This window comes from Phalacrocorax aristotelis, chromosome 2 (assembly GCF_949628215.1).
Source record: "Phalacrocorax aristotelis chromosome 2, bGulAri2.1, whole genome shotgun sequence".
Classification (NCBI taxonomy): Eukaryota; Metazoa; Chordata; class Aves; order Suliformes; family Phalacrocoracidae; genus Phalacrocorax; species Phalacrocorax aristotelis.
Genome location: NC_134277.1, coordinates 73,095,434 through 73,115,765, shown reverse-complemented (window position 1 = coordinate 73,115,765; position 20,332 = coordinate 73,095,434). Strand labels below are relative to the sequence as shown.

Below are 20,332 nucleotides of genomic sequence, written 5' to 3'. Positions count from 1 at the left end.
AAAACTCACCTGCCAGACTAGGAGTTAAGTGCTGACCCTTTCCAGCTCCCGTTGCAATCCAGTGCAAACTTCTATCAAGTTTAACAGCGATGAAATAAATCCTCAAGATTTTTAAAGTTATGGAATTCAGTCAGGTAAGTACTGCAAGTATAAGGTAAAACACTTGGTAAAGTTGGTAAACCAACTTTTAAACTATTCATTTTTCTATTTCGCCCAAATGGTAGAGACTATTGAATGACGAGGATTTGAATCCCACTGTGGAGCACTACTGTGTCCAGGCAGACCACGGTCCCACCTTGCTAAAAAATGGCTGAAAATAGGAATCTTTTTTTTTATCTGTCAGATGTGTTCTGTTTTGAGATAATATCAGACACATCAAGTTTGTTTGGGGCTTTTTTTTTGAGCATTCGGACAGAAAAAATAAGTTTTCCTGTAAATGTTAGCAAGTTGCTTCAAAGACAATTAAGGATTTCCAAGTATCTCAAAACCTACAGCATATCATATAAAAAAGTGAAAGGTGCTGAATAAAGTAATTCGGCAACAGAGAGTTTTCAGATAGTCACCACAACGAGTAAGAGTGGGCCAACAGGCAGATAAAGACTACGAAGGAAAGTGTTTTCAAATGATCTTCAGCATAAAAATACCTGTATCATTCTTAAAGACGATCACATTTGCAGTGTCGGTATTTAGAAGCTTTCCAAAGAATCAGGAGCACACATCCCAGAAGATTTTGGAAATACCGCTTTATTTTCCAGTGAATATCCAACTTGCAACACTTGCATCATTGCTTAAGAGCCCTCAAATTGATGAAATACTAAAACCTACAGCTCTCCAGTGCACAGTTAATTAAATATCTAAATCTTAATAAACATTATCAGTGCAAAAATAAAACAGAATTCAGTATGCAATTAAATGCATTTTGTTATAAAGGTATTTGGGCTTTGAGCACATATAAATCAAATAATCTGGTAAGAGAGAAGCCATTTTCAGCCTGTGCTCAAAAGAAATCAAAACTATTCCACGCCCAATTCCAAAGACAGGCAGGAACAAACTTTTTCTTTCTAAATGAAAGTCCAATCTTAGTTACAACACTCATCATGGGCACATAAGTTGAAAAATATTACAGAGGGCTTGTTCTAAAAGGGGCTTTCCTATTTTTCATGTGTGGGATACTTTTGAGACATCTACGTTTTTTCCATCCGCAACAGAGAATTAACATTCCAGCGTGCCCCAGTGTCGGCAAGTCCTCTTTTCAGTCCAGATACACGATGATGATTGATGAAGCTGCTAGGCCTACAGTAGCAGGCAGAGCAGCTTGGCAGGCATTCAGTGTTATTGAAAGAAATCTCAAACACTTATTCCATCTCCTCTAACTTTAATCACACTATCAACATGCTGCCAGGAACGGAGCCTTGACACCAAGCCATAAACTTACACAAGCAACCATTGTTGGCATATTACTCTTGCAATACAGGTAAAGGGTAAATTCTGTTTATTTTTACCTGTTTCCATTCTATATTGGACACCAGCTAAATTATGGAAAGATATTTCCTGTACTAACGGTTAGCTTGCAGCAAATTTCATTAAGGTACTATGTCTCATTTTGCTTGGTTAATGAACTGATTAAGTTAACTTTTTCCGCTACACTGCTGCTAACTGCAAGTTTTAAATAAGAGAAAGCAATACAGGCCCTTCACGCACCCGGCAAGAGTAACAGCTAGTAAGAAAGCAGATCAGTGCTACAGGCGTTTAACCACTAATCTGCTCATTCGTTATGCTGATAAACAGAAATCTTTCCTTCACTGCTTTATAAAATTCTGACAAGCTTATCCTAAGTAAACCAACAGCATGTCAGGCATTTAAGGTAAATACCATACTAGCTACAAAGCTAATACAAACACCGATATGCTTCTTGTGATTACTTTTGAGCTTGTTTTGGCTTTGCTTAGAACAGTAAAGCTTAAAAAGAGAGGCCCGAGACATTTACAGGGAGAGAAAAGAAATGGCTCTCCAAGCTCACTTAGCAATTTTTATGTTAGCAAACCCCATTTAAATCCCGGCTCTACTTCATAATACTGAACATACAACCCAAAAGTTGGAATTACAACTGAATTTAAAACTCTGTTGAGATCTTTCATCTCTAAAGCTTCAAGGTAAAGTATTCCGTAAAACAAGTTGGTTTTCCTGAAATCTATGAACGGGTTTTACAGTTTTCCCAGTGGATTCTCAGCTAACTATGGCTGGAACTTATTACACCTACTTTTTGGGAAAGGGCTGTGGCTGCACACTGGGATAGTTAGTATTACATTAGTCTCTGTTTTCCCAAACGATATGATACTCTCTGCAGATGGGAGAGAATTCCAGTTTGCAACTCCCTGAGCTGATGCAGTCACACAATGCAATTTCCAGTTCCACCTTCCAACAAACGAAGCAATACTGGCATTCTACCTGCCCTGAACAAAACCAAGCAGAGATAGGCACTTAAGTCGAAAGTATGCAAACCGCTTCTTCCCATACCAAACCTGTAGAGGAAACTCGCTTTTCTTATGTGTTTCAGCTTTCCAAAAGAATCTCAATTTAAGTCAGAAGCAACTGAGTATTGGCACAAACCCAGCATTATTAAAAAAGAAAGGTCTTAAAAAGAAACATATTTGGCCAGTTCCTTCTCCATCTCCGAATACTGCTCTCTGAGGCGCTCCATAGCTTTTCTGTGCTCTTCATCCACCTCGGCTTGTTTGTTTCCCTGTTCTTTAATGAATTCGTCCCAGTGAGCTATGCGCTTCTCTTCACGAGCCATCAGCTTGTCTGCATGCAGCTGAGAGGAGGAAAATGAGAAGTTTTAACAATCATTTCCAGAATAAAACAGGGGCTTTAACAAGACCTACATAATGTCACAGTATCAGAGAAACTGGGCTTTTACTTCAGCAGAGTAAAGTGAAACTAGTTGGATTACATTTATTTTTATAGCCAATCCAAAACAAATAGTAAAAAGTCTACAATACTATTAACATGATAACATATGCAACAATAGCTTTTCTGTGCTACAGCCTGGTAAAAATTAATTAAATAAATAAATGGAAAGACACTTCAAAGTTACTAGTTCACCTAGCTCGCTTCTGTTAGTTTCCGAAGATCATACTCGTCGTGTTATTTGCTCTTCTGACTATTGACAGTGTTAGAAGTAATCTTAGCAGCTGATATAAATCTGTATTATGTCACATAGATTTTCTTTTAAAATGAACTTCTGATTTTGGGATAATGGTATTCAGAGCTTTCAGCCCCTTAGTTATGAAAGAAAAAAAAAAATCAATAAATGGACACCACCTTTTTTCTTTTTTTTTTTTTTTAATTATTCTTTTGTGTTCACACAGAAAGATGCTGTCTACTGATACAAACAGACTCAGGGAGTCCATTGTTCTGAAGGTAACCAAAAGAGAAATAATTTAAATAAAATGCACCTAATTTTTGATTAAGTGGTCTTAAAGAACCAAGAATCTGCATCTAGTACAGCAAGCACAGGCAGGTCTGTGTTATATATGATACAGACTGAAAATTCACTGGAAGCATTACCATAGCTGATTTATGAGGAAAATACTAGGCCCACTATATTTCATATTTGTGAGTGCTAGACAGAATAAAATTTTAAAGAGTTATGTATGTCTATCATTTAGATCTATATGCATTACTAGAGCTTAAAGGATCCACTCTAACAGTCAAGACAACATTTGAGAGTTTATATCAGATCTATTTACACTGAGAAGAAGTTGCTGTGCTTATTCTTTAAATTTTCTTCATCTATTATCTATCATTCAGCCACGTTGGACACCTTCAAGAGTTGGCTGGACAGGGTGCTGGGCCATCTTGTTTAGCCTCTGCTCTTCCCAGAAAGGTTGGACTAGATGATCCCTGAGGTCCCTTCCAACCTGTGATTCTGTGTGATTCTTTATTCTTAAAATATAAAGGCAAGCAGCATTCTACTGAAACTCCGTGTAATTGCAATTTACACCTTTAACAAAGTAAAAAGCTGCAGATATGAATAAACACTTTGGAAAACTGAAAAATAAAATTAAGATGTGCTAGAGCAAGCAAGAAGGAATGACAAGAAATACCAACTAAAAGACACCAAGGACTTGAATACTGTTTTCACTCTCCCACCCTGGTAACGATTAGTAAAGCCCCACTGTAGAAGTCCAATCCACACCTTGGGCACTGCAGATCCCCTTCCTAGAAAACAAATGCAAACCCAACCGTTCTCAGCAGCATTTGCAGATCATTAACACTGACGGCTGCTGAGTGAATATGTTTGTGTGTGCGAGACAATCATAATCTTGAGACCGGTATTCCCATTCCTACCAGAAGAATAGTTGCGTGAACACTAAAAATAACTGTAAAAATAACTGTTGACAATAACATGTGATTCCTAACAGATGCATGCCTTAGGATACAAGATCTTTCAACCAAAGCATATATTGCAGTGTAACCTTGCTTCTTGTTGCAAGTTAAAGAATCCACACAGGAGAGACCCATGAATGCTATAGCTGTGGGATAAGCTTCAGTGGGCACTTCAATCTCATTAGGCATCACAGAACAATATGACCAAAGACGGGCTCCTCCCATGCCCACACTCAACTGCAAGACCCAAGCTGCAACAGACAGCATCACAGGAGCTAAGGTACTAAAAGGCTTCCCTCATCCCAGCCTTCTCCGCTGTCTTATAACAGCTGCTACTGCAGGGTACAGCCTTTTGCTTAGCAGAATATCACTAACAGTCTCTTGAGGACTCAGGCTCCCACGCAAGACATTGACACCTAGTGTTCCAGCCACTGAAAGATTCAGTTTCTCAGCACAGAGAGACGACTTCCATACTGTAGCTCTGCAAGTATCCTTCAGATTTGCCCTATATTGTGCATTCTTACCACAGTGCTCTCCACTCCTACCACATCCTCTTCACATCCAGTGCTATTAACTTCACTGCTTTGTTCAATTGACCGTAACACACAGGAGGAAAACTAATGAAATCAAGACATTATGCAAAAAAAATATTATGCCCTAGCTGTAGTTGTAGCTGCAGCTACAAAGCACCTAGGTCCATACAGGTAGATGAAATAATCTCCCTTGTTGAATATGCCATCGTCAGTAATGAAAAATCTTTAAAATACAAGGTTTTTCAAGATGTATAGACATCTTGGCATGGATTTGTACTGGTTAAGTCAAAAGTCACTCTCAAAAAGCAGTTTCCAAAAGTCAACATAATTATGTATATTAGTGATCTGCAGAGACAACACTGAGTGTATTTTATACTATCAATTAATAATTTCCAAATTTATAGATTTGCAGAAAGTTTGCTTTCCAGAAAACAATACACACAAAATTTGACAGTATGCCTGGCAAATTAATTTCAGGGTGATTTTGTAAAGGTGAGGAAAACAGCATCTTAATTTTAAAATAACATAACTTCTGGGTGTTTCCCACCTATTTGTTATTTAGGAAGCTTTCCAGTGTCGTATTACAATTCTCACTCCTCCAAGTCTGACTACTTAAAACTGAAGAAATAAACTCAATCTATTTAAATTTTAATACAAATTGGTGCTGCTAGCTTAAGCGTCAGGATCCTTAGTTACGAAGCGTTAATTCATTGCAAATTTAAACTCATGCTGAGTAGAAAAGAGCATGTGAACATCATTTAAGAGGAGCAATCTTTGAAATACGTACCTTCTCTTGCTAAATATGAACTGAAAATTGAAACACAAAGTTAAGGCTCTAGATATCTCCTACAGCTTGCTTACAGATGATCAGTCTCTAGAGATCTGTATCACCTCAATGATGCTGATACATACAAAACTCCAATAATTCTTTTATAAGTTAAAAACAAGTAATAATGAATATAATAATTGTAATTCATACTCCAACTTTTGCATGTTCTCAGAAATGTTGCATTCAGGAAAGGTTTAACAGCATTCTGAGCAATCTCAAACATGTTACCATGTCTCAGCAGTTTAGGTTTTAAAAAAAATTAATACGTAATACAGAAAACATATTCTAGTGAATGATTAGTCCTCCAAAACTGTAATCTGTACATACAAGGGAAAAAAACCAGCCATATGTGGAGCATTCCATGTCTTGAGATGTTACAGAGGCATGATACAATATTTTTTCACTTAAAAAAGTCTTATTCACATACCCCAACTCACAAGACAGGTCTTGGTATTACAGAGCTACAGAATATTCAGGGATCAATATCTACAGTTTCCCTAACCTGATTTATTCCCCAGGCAGGTGAAAAGAAACCCTTTTGCTTATAGCATTTACCCTGATGGTGGAGACCCGTTTCCAGTTCCTTACACGTTGAATAATTAAATTCTAGATAACTGACGGTAATAATGATACTGAATATTAAAACATGCTTTTTTAGTCAGTTGTTTCAAAGGAACAGATGCCCTTTATCTCCTTGGTTATTATGTAGACTGGAAAGAGTAACACTGTCATTTCTCTATATACACACATATATTTATAAATCTGAATTCACCAAGTCAGTGACTCATGTTGAATATCTTACCTTCCAAGTCAAACAATAATCCAAAGACCTTCAGTAGCTGGGCGCCCATAAGTGATACATGACATACTGAAACGTATTACGGGGCAGATCATCCTGAGTGCCATCACATGGCACGCCCAGGACAACCAGGTGATCAGGCCCAGTCAGCATGGGTTTATGACAGGCAGGGCCTGCTTGACTAACCCGATCTCCTTCTATGACAAGGTGACCCGCTTAGTGGATGAGGGAAAGGCTGTGGATGTTGTCTACTTAGACTTCAGTAAAGCCTTTGACGCTGTCTCCCACAGCATCCTCCTGGAGAAACTGGCTGCTCACGTCTTGGACAGGCGGACTCTTCACTGGGTAAAAAACTGGCTGCGTGGCCGAGCCCAGAGAGTTGTGGTGAACGGAGTCAAATTCAGTTGGTGGCTGGTCACAAGCGGGGTTCCCCGGGGCTCAGTGTTGGGGCCAGTTCTGTTTGATATCTTTGTCAGTGGTCTGGATGAGGGGATCGAGTGCACCCTCAGTAAGTCTGCAGATGACACCAAGTTGGGTGGGAGTGTCGATGTGCTCGAGGGTAGGAAGGCTCAGCAGAGGGATCTGGACAGTCTGAATCGAGGAGCTGAGCCAACTGTGTGAGGTTTAACAAGGGCCAAGTGCCAGGTCCTGCACTTTGGTCACAACAACACCATGCAACGGTTGTACAGGCTTGGGGAAGGGTGGCTGGAAAGTTGCCCAGCAGAAAAAGACCTGGATGTGCTGGTTGACAGCCAGCTGAACATGAGCCAGCAGTGTGCCCAGGTGGCCAAGACGGGCAACAGCACCCTGGTGTGTGTCAGGAGCAGTGTGGCCAGCAGGAGTAGGGAAGTGATTGTGCCCCTGTACTCGGCACTGGTGAGGCCACACCTTGAATACTGTGTTCAGTTTTGAGCCCCTCACTACAAGAAGGACATTGAGATGCTGGAGCATGTCCAGAGAAGGGCAAGAAAGCTGGTGAAGGGTCTGGAGAACAAGTCTTATGAGGGGCGGCTGAGGGAACTGGGGCTGTTTAGCCTGGAGAAGAGGAGGCTGCGGGGAGACCTTATCGGTACCTTAAAGGAGGTTGTTAGCAAGGTGGGTGTCCGTCTCTTCTCCAGAGTTAACGAGATGAAATGGCCTCAAGCTGTGTCAGGGAAGGTTTAGATTGGGTATCAGGAAAATTTTCTTTACTAGCAGGGTTGTCAAGCAGTGGGACAGGCTGCCCAGGGAAGTGGCTGAGTCACCTTCCCTGGAGGTATTTAAAAGACAGATATGTAGATGCGGCACTCAGGGACATGGTTTATCAGGGGACTTGGCAGTGCTAGGTTAACCATTGGACTTGATGACTTTAAAGGCCCTTTCCAACCTAAACAATTCTATGATTCTAAGAACTTGAAATTGCCTTTGCATACTGATGCTCGGTTAGAAGACACCTCTGTCTTGTCACAGAACACAAAAATATAATATGCATTCTGCATAAACACATATTCATATTTCAGGAAGGTAGAAGAATGGGTTTTTCTGAAGTCCGGAAAGCATTTCCCGGAGTAGTAAGTAACTTCTGATCTGTTAAAATTAGTATTTTTTTACTGTCATAAAAAAGGAAATAATGCCTGCATGTTTGAAAATACAGGTACAGTTGCATGAGAAAGCAATCCTTTTTTCTCATGTCTTTAAAAAAAAAAAAAAGAAGGAATTGTTAATTTTTATCACTTTTAAACTTGCAACTTTGCAAGACCAACCCTACTATGTAAAAGAAAAACTGAAATAAATTCTAGCCCATGCACAGTCAGCAAAACATTTACAATCAAATTAAGATTTACAGAACTCCCAGATTGCTGAAAACTTCTAATTACAAATTTTGGATTGCTGGTAATGATTCAAAACGCAGAAACAGACACCTTCATTTTTAGATTTCATTCTTTTGTTTTCAGGGCTGCCAACTGGAGAAACAGGAACTTGTAGACTAACAAAATATCACAAAGAACAGCACATACAAACATGAAAATCTGTACACTGTCATAGAACAGCTTTTCAGAAAAGAGGTTAATTTTAGTTCCTCTTTTGTCATTTAAAATTACTGCTAAAACAAACAAAAATCTGTAAAATAACTAGAGTCTAAACTTAAGTAAAAAAAAAAGAACCGAACAGAAAGAACACAAGTTCTTTCTGTCAGACTTTATGAAGTCTTCCCCTTAAGTAAGACTTAATCATAAATTAGAAAACATCAGCTAATTAGCCCACCATAGCCAGCTCAGAAAACAAATGAAGTTCCACTGTTGTTCTCTTCCAGTCAAGAACTGTCAATGAAATTGCTTTGGTATTTAGTTGTATAAATGTACCGGTGCATGAGATCAAGACAGAAGCCAAGATTATGACACCATGTTCAACCTTTAGAACAACACATTTTGTTCTTAGGTAAAACCTCATGACCTTTGTAACATGGGAAAACTGCTGTATGAACTAGAGCACACAGACAGATATACCTGAGCCATGTGGAAGCCTTAGGTAGTAATTCACGATATTGTATGGTATCAGTACAATATTTAGCCAGGAACCAAAAAAGAAAGTCTCAATAATTAGCTCTGAATTGTAATGTTTTAGGCACTAGACAATTCAACATTTCCCGCCATGCTGTAGATTTGTATTTGAACTGAAGGATCATTGAACTGTAGGCAGCAGTACATTATGCTTTAGGCTTTTACTATCTGTGTTACTGACTAGTGCTTACTGTCATCTACTGCACAGAAAAAACATTTTTAGATCTACAAGGTCTACAAGGTAATACAAATGGTATTTCTCCATGGCTGTTAAACTGGCAAAATTAGAAAATCATCCCCTAATCCCCAAACACACTTAGAACTCCATCTCTATCCTCTAAAGTTTCCAGCTCCAGATCACACTGATACAGCTTTGTCCTGTTTTTGATTACTGGTTATCCATTCTTTCAGCAATTCCTCTTCTCCAAACAGTATTTCAGCTGTTCTGCTAGAAGTTCCTTCAGTCACCCAACAGAACATAAGCCATAGCAAGCTGTTAAGCTTCACTTTTCACACGTAACCCAAATACTTGTCCTCAATTTCTCTCCTTCAGTACAACTTTATAAATACAAGGGTTTGGGAAATTCAAACTAAGCTTAGAATCTGTTCTGTGTTTGTAACAATGCCTACTACTTTTATGAGTAATTTTTTTGTAAGATAGTTAGACATCACTAAATCTGGAAGATTTTCAGCTTTCATGTTCATATAAGTTGAGAATAGTTTTGAGTTAAAGTTTCATAATTTGGTTTAGATATAAACCAGAGCTTGTCTAAATTACAAACATAGTTGCTGCCTTATTAATTCCTATTCTGGGAATTCCCTTTGGTGTGCTAGCAAATTTACATATTTTGGCAGTGATGTCTTTCATACTTCTTTCATATCAACACCTAAGTTCAGACATTAGCTATTTGGAAAAAATCTAATCTGATTATGAAACCATTTTTTCACTCAATAGTGCGTACTGCTTGAACTCGACAGACAGTACAGCCTTCTTGTATACTGTACTGACTCACATGAGTGGGCTGCATTTATTTCTATCCTTGTTTTACTGTCATTGGTTACGCAAAAAATTAACATTTGTAAAAACATAAAATTTTTCAGTAATTTTTGGGTTTAGTATTACTTGGGCTATGTTTGCTGAAGTTAAAAAACACAAAACAAAAACACATATGAAAAACCCAAACTAAAACCCCACCATTTGAGGGAGACACAGGCTTTGAGAAATGTTACCATACTAGTTCATGCTACAAACAATTAAAAGGTAAGACCATAATGGGAAGTGTTAGGCAGCTTCTAGTATAAGCCTGTGCCCTTCTACATAAAAATATTTAAAGTGAAAAGAAAAACAAAAGTAAGAATATAGTACACAAAAACAGTTTTACAAAATTTCTTGAAGTCTCCTCTAGTTTCTCCCACAAGCTTAAAGTATTCTGCAGCTTGAACTACTAACTAAATATTACTGATCTGGATGGGAAGGCTAACTCAACGAGACAGGGGATTCCATGAATGCTCCTTTCAATGACTCTCCTGTAATCACAAATTACTTTACACCCTAAGCGAGAATGTGGTAGGGACAACATAATTTCCTTTTTGTTACTTGGCTGATACCAGTAGCTGAAGGGAACAGCAGAAAAAGACAATTAGTAAAGCAATAATCTTAAAATTCATTCTATTCAGCGTAATTGAATTAATTTCACTGAGGGCTGCCAACATGAATCACTTGACACTAGATCTTATCAAAACCACATAATTTTTTCAGAACACACAATTTCAGAAGAAAAGGAAAAAGAATTTTTCCTCAAGTAGCTGAACTACAGTGTCACCTTTTATCTATAATTTTAAAAAGTTCCCTACCTGTTACTACTCACATTTGGAAAGTTTCAAGCCAGAAAGTCCTACTAAACAAGCTTAAAAACACACTAATCCTGAATATCTATTAGTATTGCTCCACTACACAAAAAAAAATTGAGTGGAAATACACAGCTAATATTTTTAAAAAGAATAGCTACCATTCTTATTAAGTGACTGTTCATTTTATAAGTTATAAAATTTTTTATTAACGTTTTGCTTCAAACAAACTGTAGCAGAACTGTAAGAATTTCCTACTTAAGCTCTCTACCAATACCTACACTAGTGTTGGACACAAGCAAACTTTGTCCTGGTTCTGCAGCAGCACGCTATTCACACAGTGCCAGCATTCAAGTGCCACTGGACTGCCCATCTTCATCGATTAGAAAAAGGAAAGAAAAACACAACCATCAGCTTACATAAATCAATGCGCAGCCTGTTTCGTGTGATGGCCACAGAAACATCTTCAGTTTTTCTGAACTAATTTATTATAAAAACATTTTGCAAGTAAAAAGATAAGACAGGAACACAATCATGAACGAGTAATGGGAAAACGCAAAACTAACTTCTTGTGTAATTTTCCAAATTTTAGATTCAGAGCACATGTATTTCAAATGAGCAAAGTGTAGCCAACTGAAAAGATTCCAATGATTCGCATGTTCCTATAATATAGCCCTTCATTAAACAACCTATCCACAAGTGAAAAACACACTTCCTTTTCAACATGCAATATATATAATATGGTGAATGTTCTCAGCTAACTAGGAAAGATTTACATTTCCATTCTGGTAGGTTAGTAGGTGTTTTTTGTTCCACATAAAATAATTTTTTTAATATATTTAAGCTTTCCCTGTATATGACAAATATTATATTCTGAGCTAGGAGGGAAAATAAAGCAAAGGAAATAAAAAAAAATCGTTTCCATACATCAGGAGATTGTAGGAAGAGCTAGTGATCCATTCACTTTGCAGTACTAGAACATATATGCCACTGCAGTTTGCATTTTATAAGTGCAGAAACCACCCCAAAAGAAGTTTTACTGCAAGTATATAAAGTAGAGAAAAATGTGCTATCCTGAAGGCATGCAGACTTGCTGCAGAAGCACAGGACTCTTACTTAGGTCACATTATAAAAATCTATCCATCCATCCTTTACCTTCCTCTCTTCATGCTCCCTCTCTTGGAGTCTATGGATCATATCGTTGGCAGCTTGCACTGAAATAACAAATTGCAGTAGATCAGTCTGCTGTTCCAAATCAAAGAGAAACTTGCCTGAAAGGGATTCAAAGACATGAGGCTGTTGCAAGTCAAAGATTATATTCCACTGCGTCACTTCACTCTACATGAAGAAGATTTGCCAGACTTGCAGAAAATGCTTTACACTGATAACTGTATGTAGACATATCAACCAAGCTGTGCATTCTAGAAGCCAAAAGGAGAAAGGCAGCTAGGTTCTCTTGTGCCCATATTCCTTAGTGTTGCTGACGAGCTAGAGTGCACTACTCAGCACCTCAGAAGACATCAAAAAAACCTCTCAAGTCAGTAAGTAGAAACAGGTGACCAGGCTCTATGTATTAAAGTTTTTCTTTTTTAATTTATTTTTTCCCCATCAAATGTAAAAAGTGATTTAATATAAACAACCTACATGGAGAACATCGTTATGCTGGAGCCAGCCTCTTGCTCTCATGAGACTAAGCCTAGAAAAACTTGTCAATGGAAATAGGAACTGTATTCTTACGCATTTTTTTTCCTAACTTATTTAACACTTAATTAATGCAGACTTAAAGAAACTAATTTCCCCAAAGCAGTCATTTCTCCCACTAACACATCCTAGTATCGAGAAACACCTTACTTATTTATCATCATCTTAAAGCTGGAGACTTACCACAGCAGTAGGTAGGCTCCTGCCCCCGTGAGGACCTCTAGTTACAGAACAGGTTCGCTGCCCTGGTAGCTGATGAGGAGCTGGGAGCACTGTGAGCTGGGAGCACTGTGAACTGGACCATCTGGTGGCTGAGCCTGAGCCACTCAGTGCCACAAGAAGACAGTGGCAATCGATAGTTGTAGCAGACTCCCCCTGGCAGGGGATGGAGGCTCCTCTCCTCACCTGTTCATATGGTTTGTCATCTAGGGAGGTTTGCTGCTTGCCAGGAGCTCACATTCGGGATGTTGCAGAGAGGCTACTGAGACTCGGACTGTTACCCCTGGTGCTCTTCCACATAGGCACCAGTGGTACTGCAGGGGTGACCTAAGAAATACCAGGAATGACTACAGGGATCTGGGGACAGAGGTCAAAGTCATGGGGATCCAGGTAATGTTCTCCTCAGCCTTCCTGGTGAGGGGAACTTGATGGATCTTTGGGATTAACAGCTGGTTGCACAGTTGGTGTTGACAGCAGGGTTTTGATTTCTACAACCATAAGACCCCTCCTGAGCATCAACAGCTGCTTGGGAGAGATGGGATCCACCTGACTAAACAGGGCAAAAAAGTACTTTTGCCCACAGGCTGGCCAACCTGGTAGGGACAGCTTTAAACTAGAAATGACGAGGGAGTGATTCCTTAAAAAAAGAAGTTGGGGATAGGGTAGCCAAACCCAGGGTCTGGGATGATGGTAACAGAAGGGACATAGCACCCTTTTCAACGACCACCTCCAAGCTCAAGAAAGGTCCATCCCAACAAGTAGGATATCAAGCAAAGGTGGCAGGAGGCCTGCATGGATAGCCAAGGAGATCCTAACTCAATTCAGACTTAAAAAGGAAGTGTATAAGGAGGTGGAAGCAGGGGCAGATGACCCAGGAGGAGTATAGAGTTGCTGTCTGATCATCCACGGACAGGGTTAGAAGCGCCGAGGTGGATTTGGAATTGAATCTGGAGACAGACACGAAGGGCAACAAGTAAGGATTCTATGAGTACATAAACAGCAGAAGAAAAACTAGGGAAAATGCAGGCCCTCAGCTGAATGGAGCAGGGAGCTGATGGCAAAGAACATGGAAAAGGTGAAGGTACTCACTGCCTTCTTTGCCTTAGCCTCTGCTGTGGAGACCAGCCTTCAGGAATCCCAGGCCCCTGAGACCAGAGGAAAGTCTGGAGCAAAGACAGCTTATCCTCAATGGAGCAGGACCAGCTTAGGGAGCACTTAAACAAACTGGAAATACTTAAGTCCACAGGGACTGACAGGTTGCATCCTTGAGTGCTGAGGGAGCTGGCTGATGTCATTACAAGGCCACTCTCCCTCTCTGAAAAGTCACTGCAACTGGGAAAGGTTCTTGAAGACTGGACTCCTATCTTCAAGAAGGGCAAGAAGGAAGATCTGGAGAACTACTGAGAACCAACACCATAGCCTCAGAGGAAAAAAAAACAAAGGCCAACAGCACCCTGGGCTGCATTAGAAAGAGCATTGCCAACAGGTCAAGGGAGGTGATCCCTCCCCTCTGCTCAGCACTGGTAAGGCCACACCTGTGGTAGTGTGCCCACTTCTCGGCCCCCCAGTAAATGGAAGAGATGGACTGGCAAGTCCAGCACATGGCCACAAAAATGATTAAGGGACTGGAGCATCTTTCACATGAGAAGAGGCTGAGAGAGCTGGGACTGTTCAGCCCAGAGAAAAGAAGGCTCAAGGAGGGATCCCATCAATGTGAATAAATATCTGGTTGAAGGGAATGAAGATGAAGGAGCTAGACTCTTCTCTACAGTGCTCACTAACAGGAGAAGAAGCAGTAGGAACAAACTGAAACACATGAGGTTTCATCTGAACATAAGAAAATGCTTCTTTCCTGTGAGGGTGGTCAAACACTGGCACAGGTTTCCCAGACAGGTTGTAGAGTCTCCATCTGTAGAGGTATTCAAAAGCCAACTGGACACAGCCCAGGCGACTGGCTCTAGCTGCCCCTGCTGGAGCAGGGAGGTTGGACAAACTGACCTCCAGAGGTCCCTTCCCACCTCGACCATTCTGTGATCCTATTACTAATGACTTATTGCACAGCTGACCATTTGAAAGTCAGGGAGTGGTTATCAAAGGTTCACGCCATTTAGAAAGTGTTGAACATATTTCTGATTTCCATGACTGAATTGTAAGTTTCAAATATTACCTTGCAATCATTTTGTGTGTAGAACATCATCTACTGTTTGCTATTATTTATATGGCAACTGACACATGCAGACATTATACGAAATTAAATGTTTACACAACACGCTATACAGAAAATAACAAACCCCACACTGGCACGTTTCAACTGCATAAATCTATCAGCTAAAGCTAGATAGCCACCCTCCACTGAAACATCTTTTTGAGAAGCTATCCTGCTAAATGAGTAAGAAAAAAAAAGATACTGAAAAATTAATGCAACAAATTTAAAAATCTGAGCAATAAAAAATATATTAGATGGCTATAACTATGAAACTGGGATTAGCATACAAGAATTATTACTACTACCCTATTTGTGACTAAAGGTAATAATAATAATATTAGCAGCATATTTCATAGGTATACACCAGCAAGTTTTGTTTTAAATCATGGGGGACAGCATTATGCTCTCCTGTGGGAAAATTAAGAAACTTGACGGTCACACCACAACATGCTTGCAACAAACCAGAAACCCAAATTTTTGTCCATAGCTTTAGCCAACATGGCGCACTATCCTGTGTGTTAATGAGTTGTAAAAGATTGAGCTGAAATAGCTTCTACTTAAGTCAACAAAAAGCTTTAACATAACCTTAGCGAAAGCTGTGTTGGCTGGACCAATAAATAACAAAAAACGTCCCTGTTATTTCCCTTTTAAAACTTCACAGAAATGAGAACAATGCACATAAATGGTAGAAAATTTATCCAAGGATGGTAATTTTTCCACAAATCATATTATGAACCCAAACTATTTACATTATTCCTCAAAATGATACAACAAGGGAAATAAGAAGCAACTTGCTTACATCTCTTGAATGCTTCACTCAGATTGTCCTGCATTGCCTGCTCACACTTAGGAAGAACGTGTTCATTGGTTTCAAAGATTGTGTTCTTCAGATTTTCAAGTACTCGTAGTTCTCGGAGGCCACGTTTTTCCTGCCAGAATAATTGAAAGAAAATGAGTGGCTAACAAGGAACTCCACCTTCGAAAATAAGATGGTTTGCCAGTTAACAGACTAATAGCTTCATCTTAAAGACTATATCACTGTCTATTAAAGTGTTACTCTACCTATTTAGCACAATTGATAAAATAAGTTTTGTGAAAAGAGAGAGTAATGCTCCCTTCTTCACACTAAAATACAGGAATACTTTGAATGAAGCTTCTGGCCCTTGTGAGAGGAGTTTGTATTTACTAACAAAAACATTGTGCAGAGAAACCTGTTGTTTTGTATAGGTAATTTAGAGCATATCAAAAACAACAGAGAAACAGCTTTAAAACACACTATTTTTATTGCTCAGTTGTTACAGGGAAATAACATAGCATTGATTCTGCTTGCTTGATGTCTGACCTTCCAGATTGAGCATGGTACGGGGTTAAAAAAAACCGCAAGTACAATTGTTTTTGTTGAAGCAATGAAATTGAGACTATAAGATAACCACAACTGACTCAGTCCTTCTTCTGTCTCACTGCTGATCATTGTTTACATTTTTAAAAAAATAATCTATTTTTCTGAAGCCACAGCACCACTTCCATTCTGAATTTTACCTGCACTTCCCTTTCAACAACGAAAAGTATTCTAGAATCCGCTCCAGCCTGCCACCTGCCTCCTTCTCCCTTTCCCCCCCTCTTCAGAGTAGAGTTGCACACAAGCAGTCCTGTACTGAAAGCTGTAAATCATACAGCAATTCTAAATAATAAAAAAATACTGCATCACATGAAGTGGGCAATTGGATCGTCATACTCATCTTAAACCTTCAGAAAGTGAGGCACAGACAAGTCAAGTCACTTAATTAAACAGGCTCCATCCTTCCTGAATGCAAATCTACATTCTTCACATGCATGACACTTATTGTTGAAAGAAAGAGTATATGTCCTACTACTACCAAAAAATATCCAATACCTCAAAGTTAGAAACAAGTATTAATTTTTGGAAGAAATTAAGTTGCAAAAATGTAATTAATCCTCTGCTATTTGCCCCCTGAAAGTATAAACGGAAATTAAGTTTCAAGTAAAGACATAAGAATACATGAAATTTATCTAAGAAATAGAACAAGACTTTGAGTGCAACGAGAGAAATATATGAATTTAGTAAAATTTCGTAATTGAGTTAAAAAATTTCCTTTCTATGAAAAGCCAGGTAAAATTATTATTGTATCCTATAACATACTTAGGGAAGGCAAAGAAAAGAAATCATTCCTTATGATGCTCAAGCCCACACAATACAGATCTGATGACAGGTTAGGTCACGTACTTATTTTGCTTGACCACCATGGAGACAAATTAGACCTGGTTGAAATATTAGCTACAGTCAGGGTGGAGGAGGACATTTTAATGTAATTTCATTGGGTTTTTTTGCATGTTTGTTTTTTTTTAAAACTAGCTCTGCACGTTAGAATTTGAGGTAAAACTATATTTTCAGGACTAATTTTAAGATTTTAAATCCCACATTCTTTAAGAATTAAAATCTACTCGTAGAAATAGCCTTTTGCTGACACATATTCTACTTTTCTAAATTTTTGCTGCCATCTTGTGGAAACTGTATTACACTTTCCAAGCAAAGCTGTATATAAACACTTTTACACCTTCAGTATTTTAGCCTTATTTGCAGCCAATCAGATAACATTCATTCAGTTTTTAATGAATTTCTTACTTTGCACAAAGTGTTGCTCTTCTCTTCCACTAATATTACTTTCTTTCACAGGACAAAAATTAAAGCAAAATTAAATAACAACTTTGCCAGCTGAAACCAGGTGAAGCAATCAGATGTAATCTTGTACTGGCCAACAACATTTCCCTTGAACCGACTAGACTTCTCTAAGATGTTAGGACTACAACATTCTCCCACATCATTAATCCTGCCAGTCTTTAGCAGAAAAAAGCATTTATGCCCTTTTCAAAACTTTTAAAATTAAAACCTAAATTACTGCCTTGTTTACTAGAGACGTAGACATATACTATAGGTGTGTTAGTCGTTTTGGGCAAGAAATGCATGTTAAGTCTTTCTCAAGCAAATCACACACATAATTTCTAAAAAGATGCTATGATTGTTTAAAGTCTCAGACTGTGAAGGTTACAGCACCCAATAAGATATGAATACTTACTTCAAATTCTTTAACAAAGTAACGTATTTCTCCCTGAATTACTGGTCTGTGATCCAGTAGTCTTGAATAGATTTCCCCAACATCTAGAAGATTAATGAAAGTCAGATTTTTAGTTTTTCTCTCACACTCCACACTAGGCTACACAACACAAGGTAGCACACATTACTTTGATGCAAGAGGCACGTCTGCTCACCAAATACACACAAAATCAAAAGAGCACCAGAATGCTATTTATTGGCTATCCTATCTATTCAGCAAACCACCAACTTAGATAAAATGCAGTGAATCAATATTCCAGGGACCACAGACACCTTTCTGTGAGGGTGAATGTTCTCCTCTGTCTCTTGGTACCCTCTGTCTCAATCCTCCTCCTCCTCAGTACAGCCTCCATATCTTGACTGTTAATGGTAGTAACAATTTGAGGCAGGGCAGAACTAAAGGCTGCATATCAACAGAGATTCACAGCTTATGATGTGGGAGTTTTCTGCAGCGAGAGACAAGAGGAAAGCTCACTACAAAGGAAAACTGATAGCATTTTCTTGTATTCCAGGGCCAAAGACTTGAAACCTCCTCTTGAAAAAGGGTATTTATAACATATACATGTATGAGAAAAAGGGTTGGATGTCATACAGAAGAAAAAGCCCATTAAATTTAAATAGCAGAGCATTTAAAGACTATTTCAAGAAATATACAGTGCCGCTCCAAGAAGCACTTTAAGCTGATACTGAACTGGCAACGCCATCTAAAGGAACAGCCCTACTTTTTCTCCTGTCCCCTGCCGTTTATTCCTACCTGTAGCTCTCCCTCTCTACTGGATCAGGTGTATTTGTTCAACACCCTGAATCCCATCCCATTGGAAAAAAAAAAAAAAAACAAAACGCAGAATGATTATTTCAAATTTTGTGAATGGCATGTTAAATACAAGCATAGGCTAAAATACTTCCAGGTTGAAACGCTTTGAGTACAGAATCACCAGGACAAAAGGCAGGTGCTTGGGTGACCAAGTCAAACGACCTCCCAGGAAACTTGGCGCCAGCAGCAGGACTCGGGGGCAGCTTCAGCTCCCCGAAAAAAAGCCACGCAGGGACACAAGTTTCCGACGCCAAGAGACGAAGCCGCTTGGCTTCCCGGCTGCCCAGGCTCGAACCCCGGAGGGCCTGGCGGGCCGGCGGAGGGGCGGGCAGCTCCAGAGTGGGCAGCGGAGGGGACCCGCTACGCCACAGGAACAGGGACGCGAGCATCCCCTCAGGACCCGCAGTCCCGCTAACGGCCCGGGCACGTGCCCGTCCACCGCCGTACCACAGCGGGCTCGGCGCCCAGTACCGAGCTGGGCCGCTCCCGTTCCTTACCCTTAATGATGGGCTGAATCGGGGACCCGGCCGCCAGGGCCTCCCGCCTCCTGTGGGCGGGCAGCGGGGCCGCCCCGCTGCGGCCGGGGGATGCGGTGACAGCCCCGCTCATAGTGCCCAGCGCCCCGCTCCGGCGGCGGCCCGGCCCTTCCTCAACCGCCCGCCCAACTTCCGCCTCGCCCCGCTCCGAGGGGTGAGGTCATTACCCTGCGCCGGCCGTTGCAGCGGTAACGGCGGCGGGCAGGGCCGCTGCTTCCCCGTGCGGGTCTAGAAAAATGCACAGCACTACTCTATTTCATAACTATTAAAACAAATAAAAAGGCAAAAAAGAGTTAAAGTCCCTCTACATTTCTTTTAAAACCATGTGGGAGCGTTACGATATTTTCAATATACTTCCGCCGTCATAAAGTATATTAACTTTCATCTGGGATTTTTTTTTTTAATATGCTACATATACTTAATAACTTTTAGAACAGTTGGACCTTGTTTAATTCATTGCATCTATAGTTCGGTTTTCTTGCACATCCTTCTTGCTTGCAAGACGTACTGCGCTGCTCGCTCTATGAAGGAACAAACTGATCTGCGGCAACCTACAGTGGCCTGACCTGAATACTTGAAAGGAGCCGGTTAGCTGGAACAATTACTATCTTATTAGTAGAAAACAGAATTAGTACATATTTATTTGTTAGAAATTAGTTCTGCTTATGTTCTACTCGCACAGCTTTTATAAGTAGGAGCAATTGCCTGCATGAGAAAACAGAAACAAATAAACAAACAAACAAACCCCAACAACCTTCTTTTTTTATTGTGTGAAGCTATTA

At 39.7% G+C, this 20,332-nt stretch overlaps 1 protein-coding gene across 1 annotated transcript; it reads right to left on the bottom strand.

Annotated features, from left to right (window-relative positions):
* Positions 1–728: 728 nt before the first annotated feature.
* BLOC1S5 (biogenesis of lysosomal organelles complex 1 subunit 5) lies at positions 729–19,691 on the bottom strand. Its single transcript, XM_075084075.1, has 5 exons — positions 19,512–19,691; positions 18,163–18,245; positions 15,867–15,996; positions 12,097–12,155; positions 729–2,815 (listed from the first exon to the last, which is right to left on the bottom strand). The coding sequence occupies exons 1-5, from the start codon at positions 19,621–19,623 to the stop codon at positions 2,636–2,638; spliced, it is 564 nt and encodes a 187-aa protein (XP_074940176.1). The 5' UTR covers positions 19,624–19,691; the 3' UTR covers positions 729–2,635.
* Between the last annotated feature and the right edge of the window lie 641 nt (positions 19,692–20,332).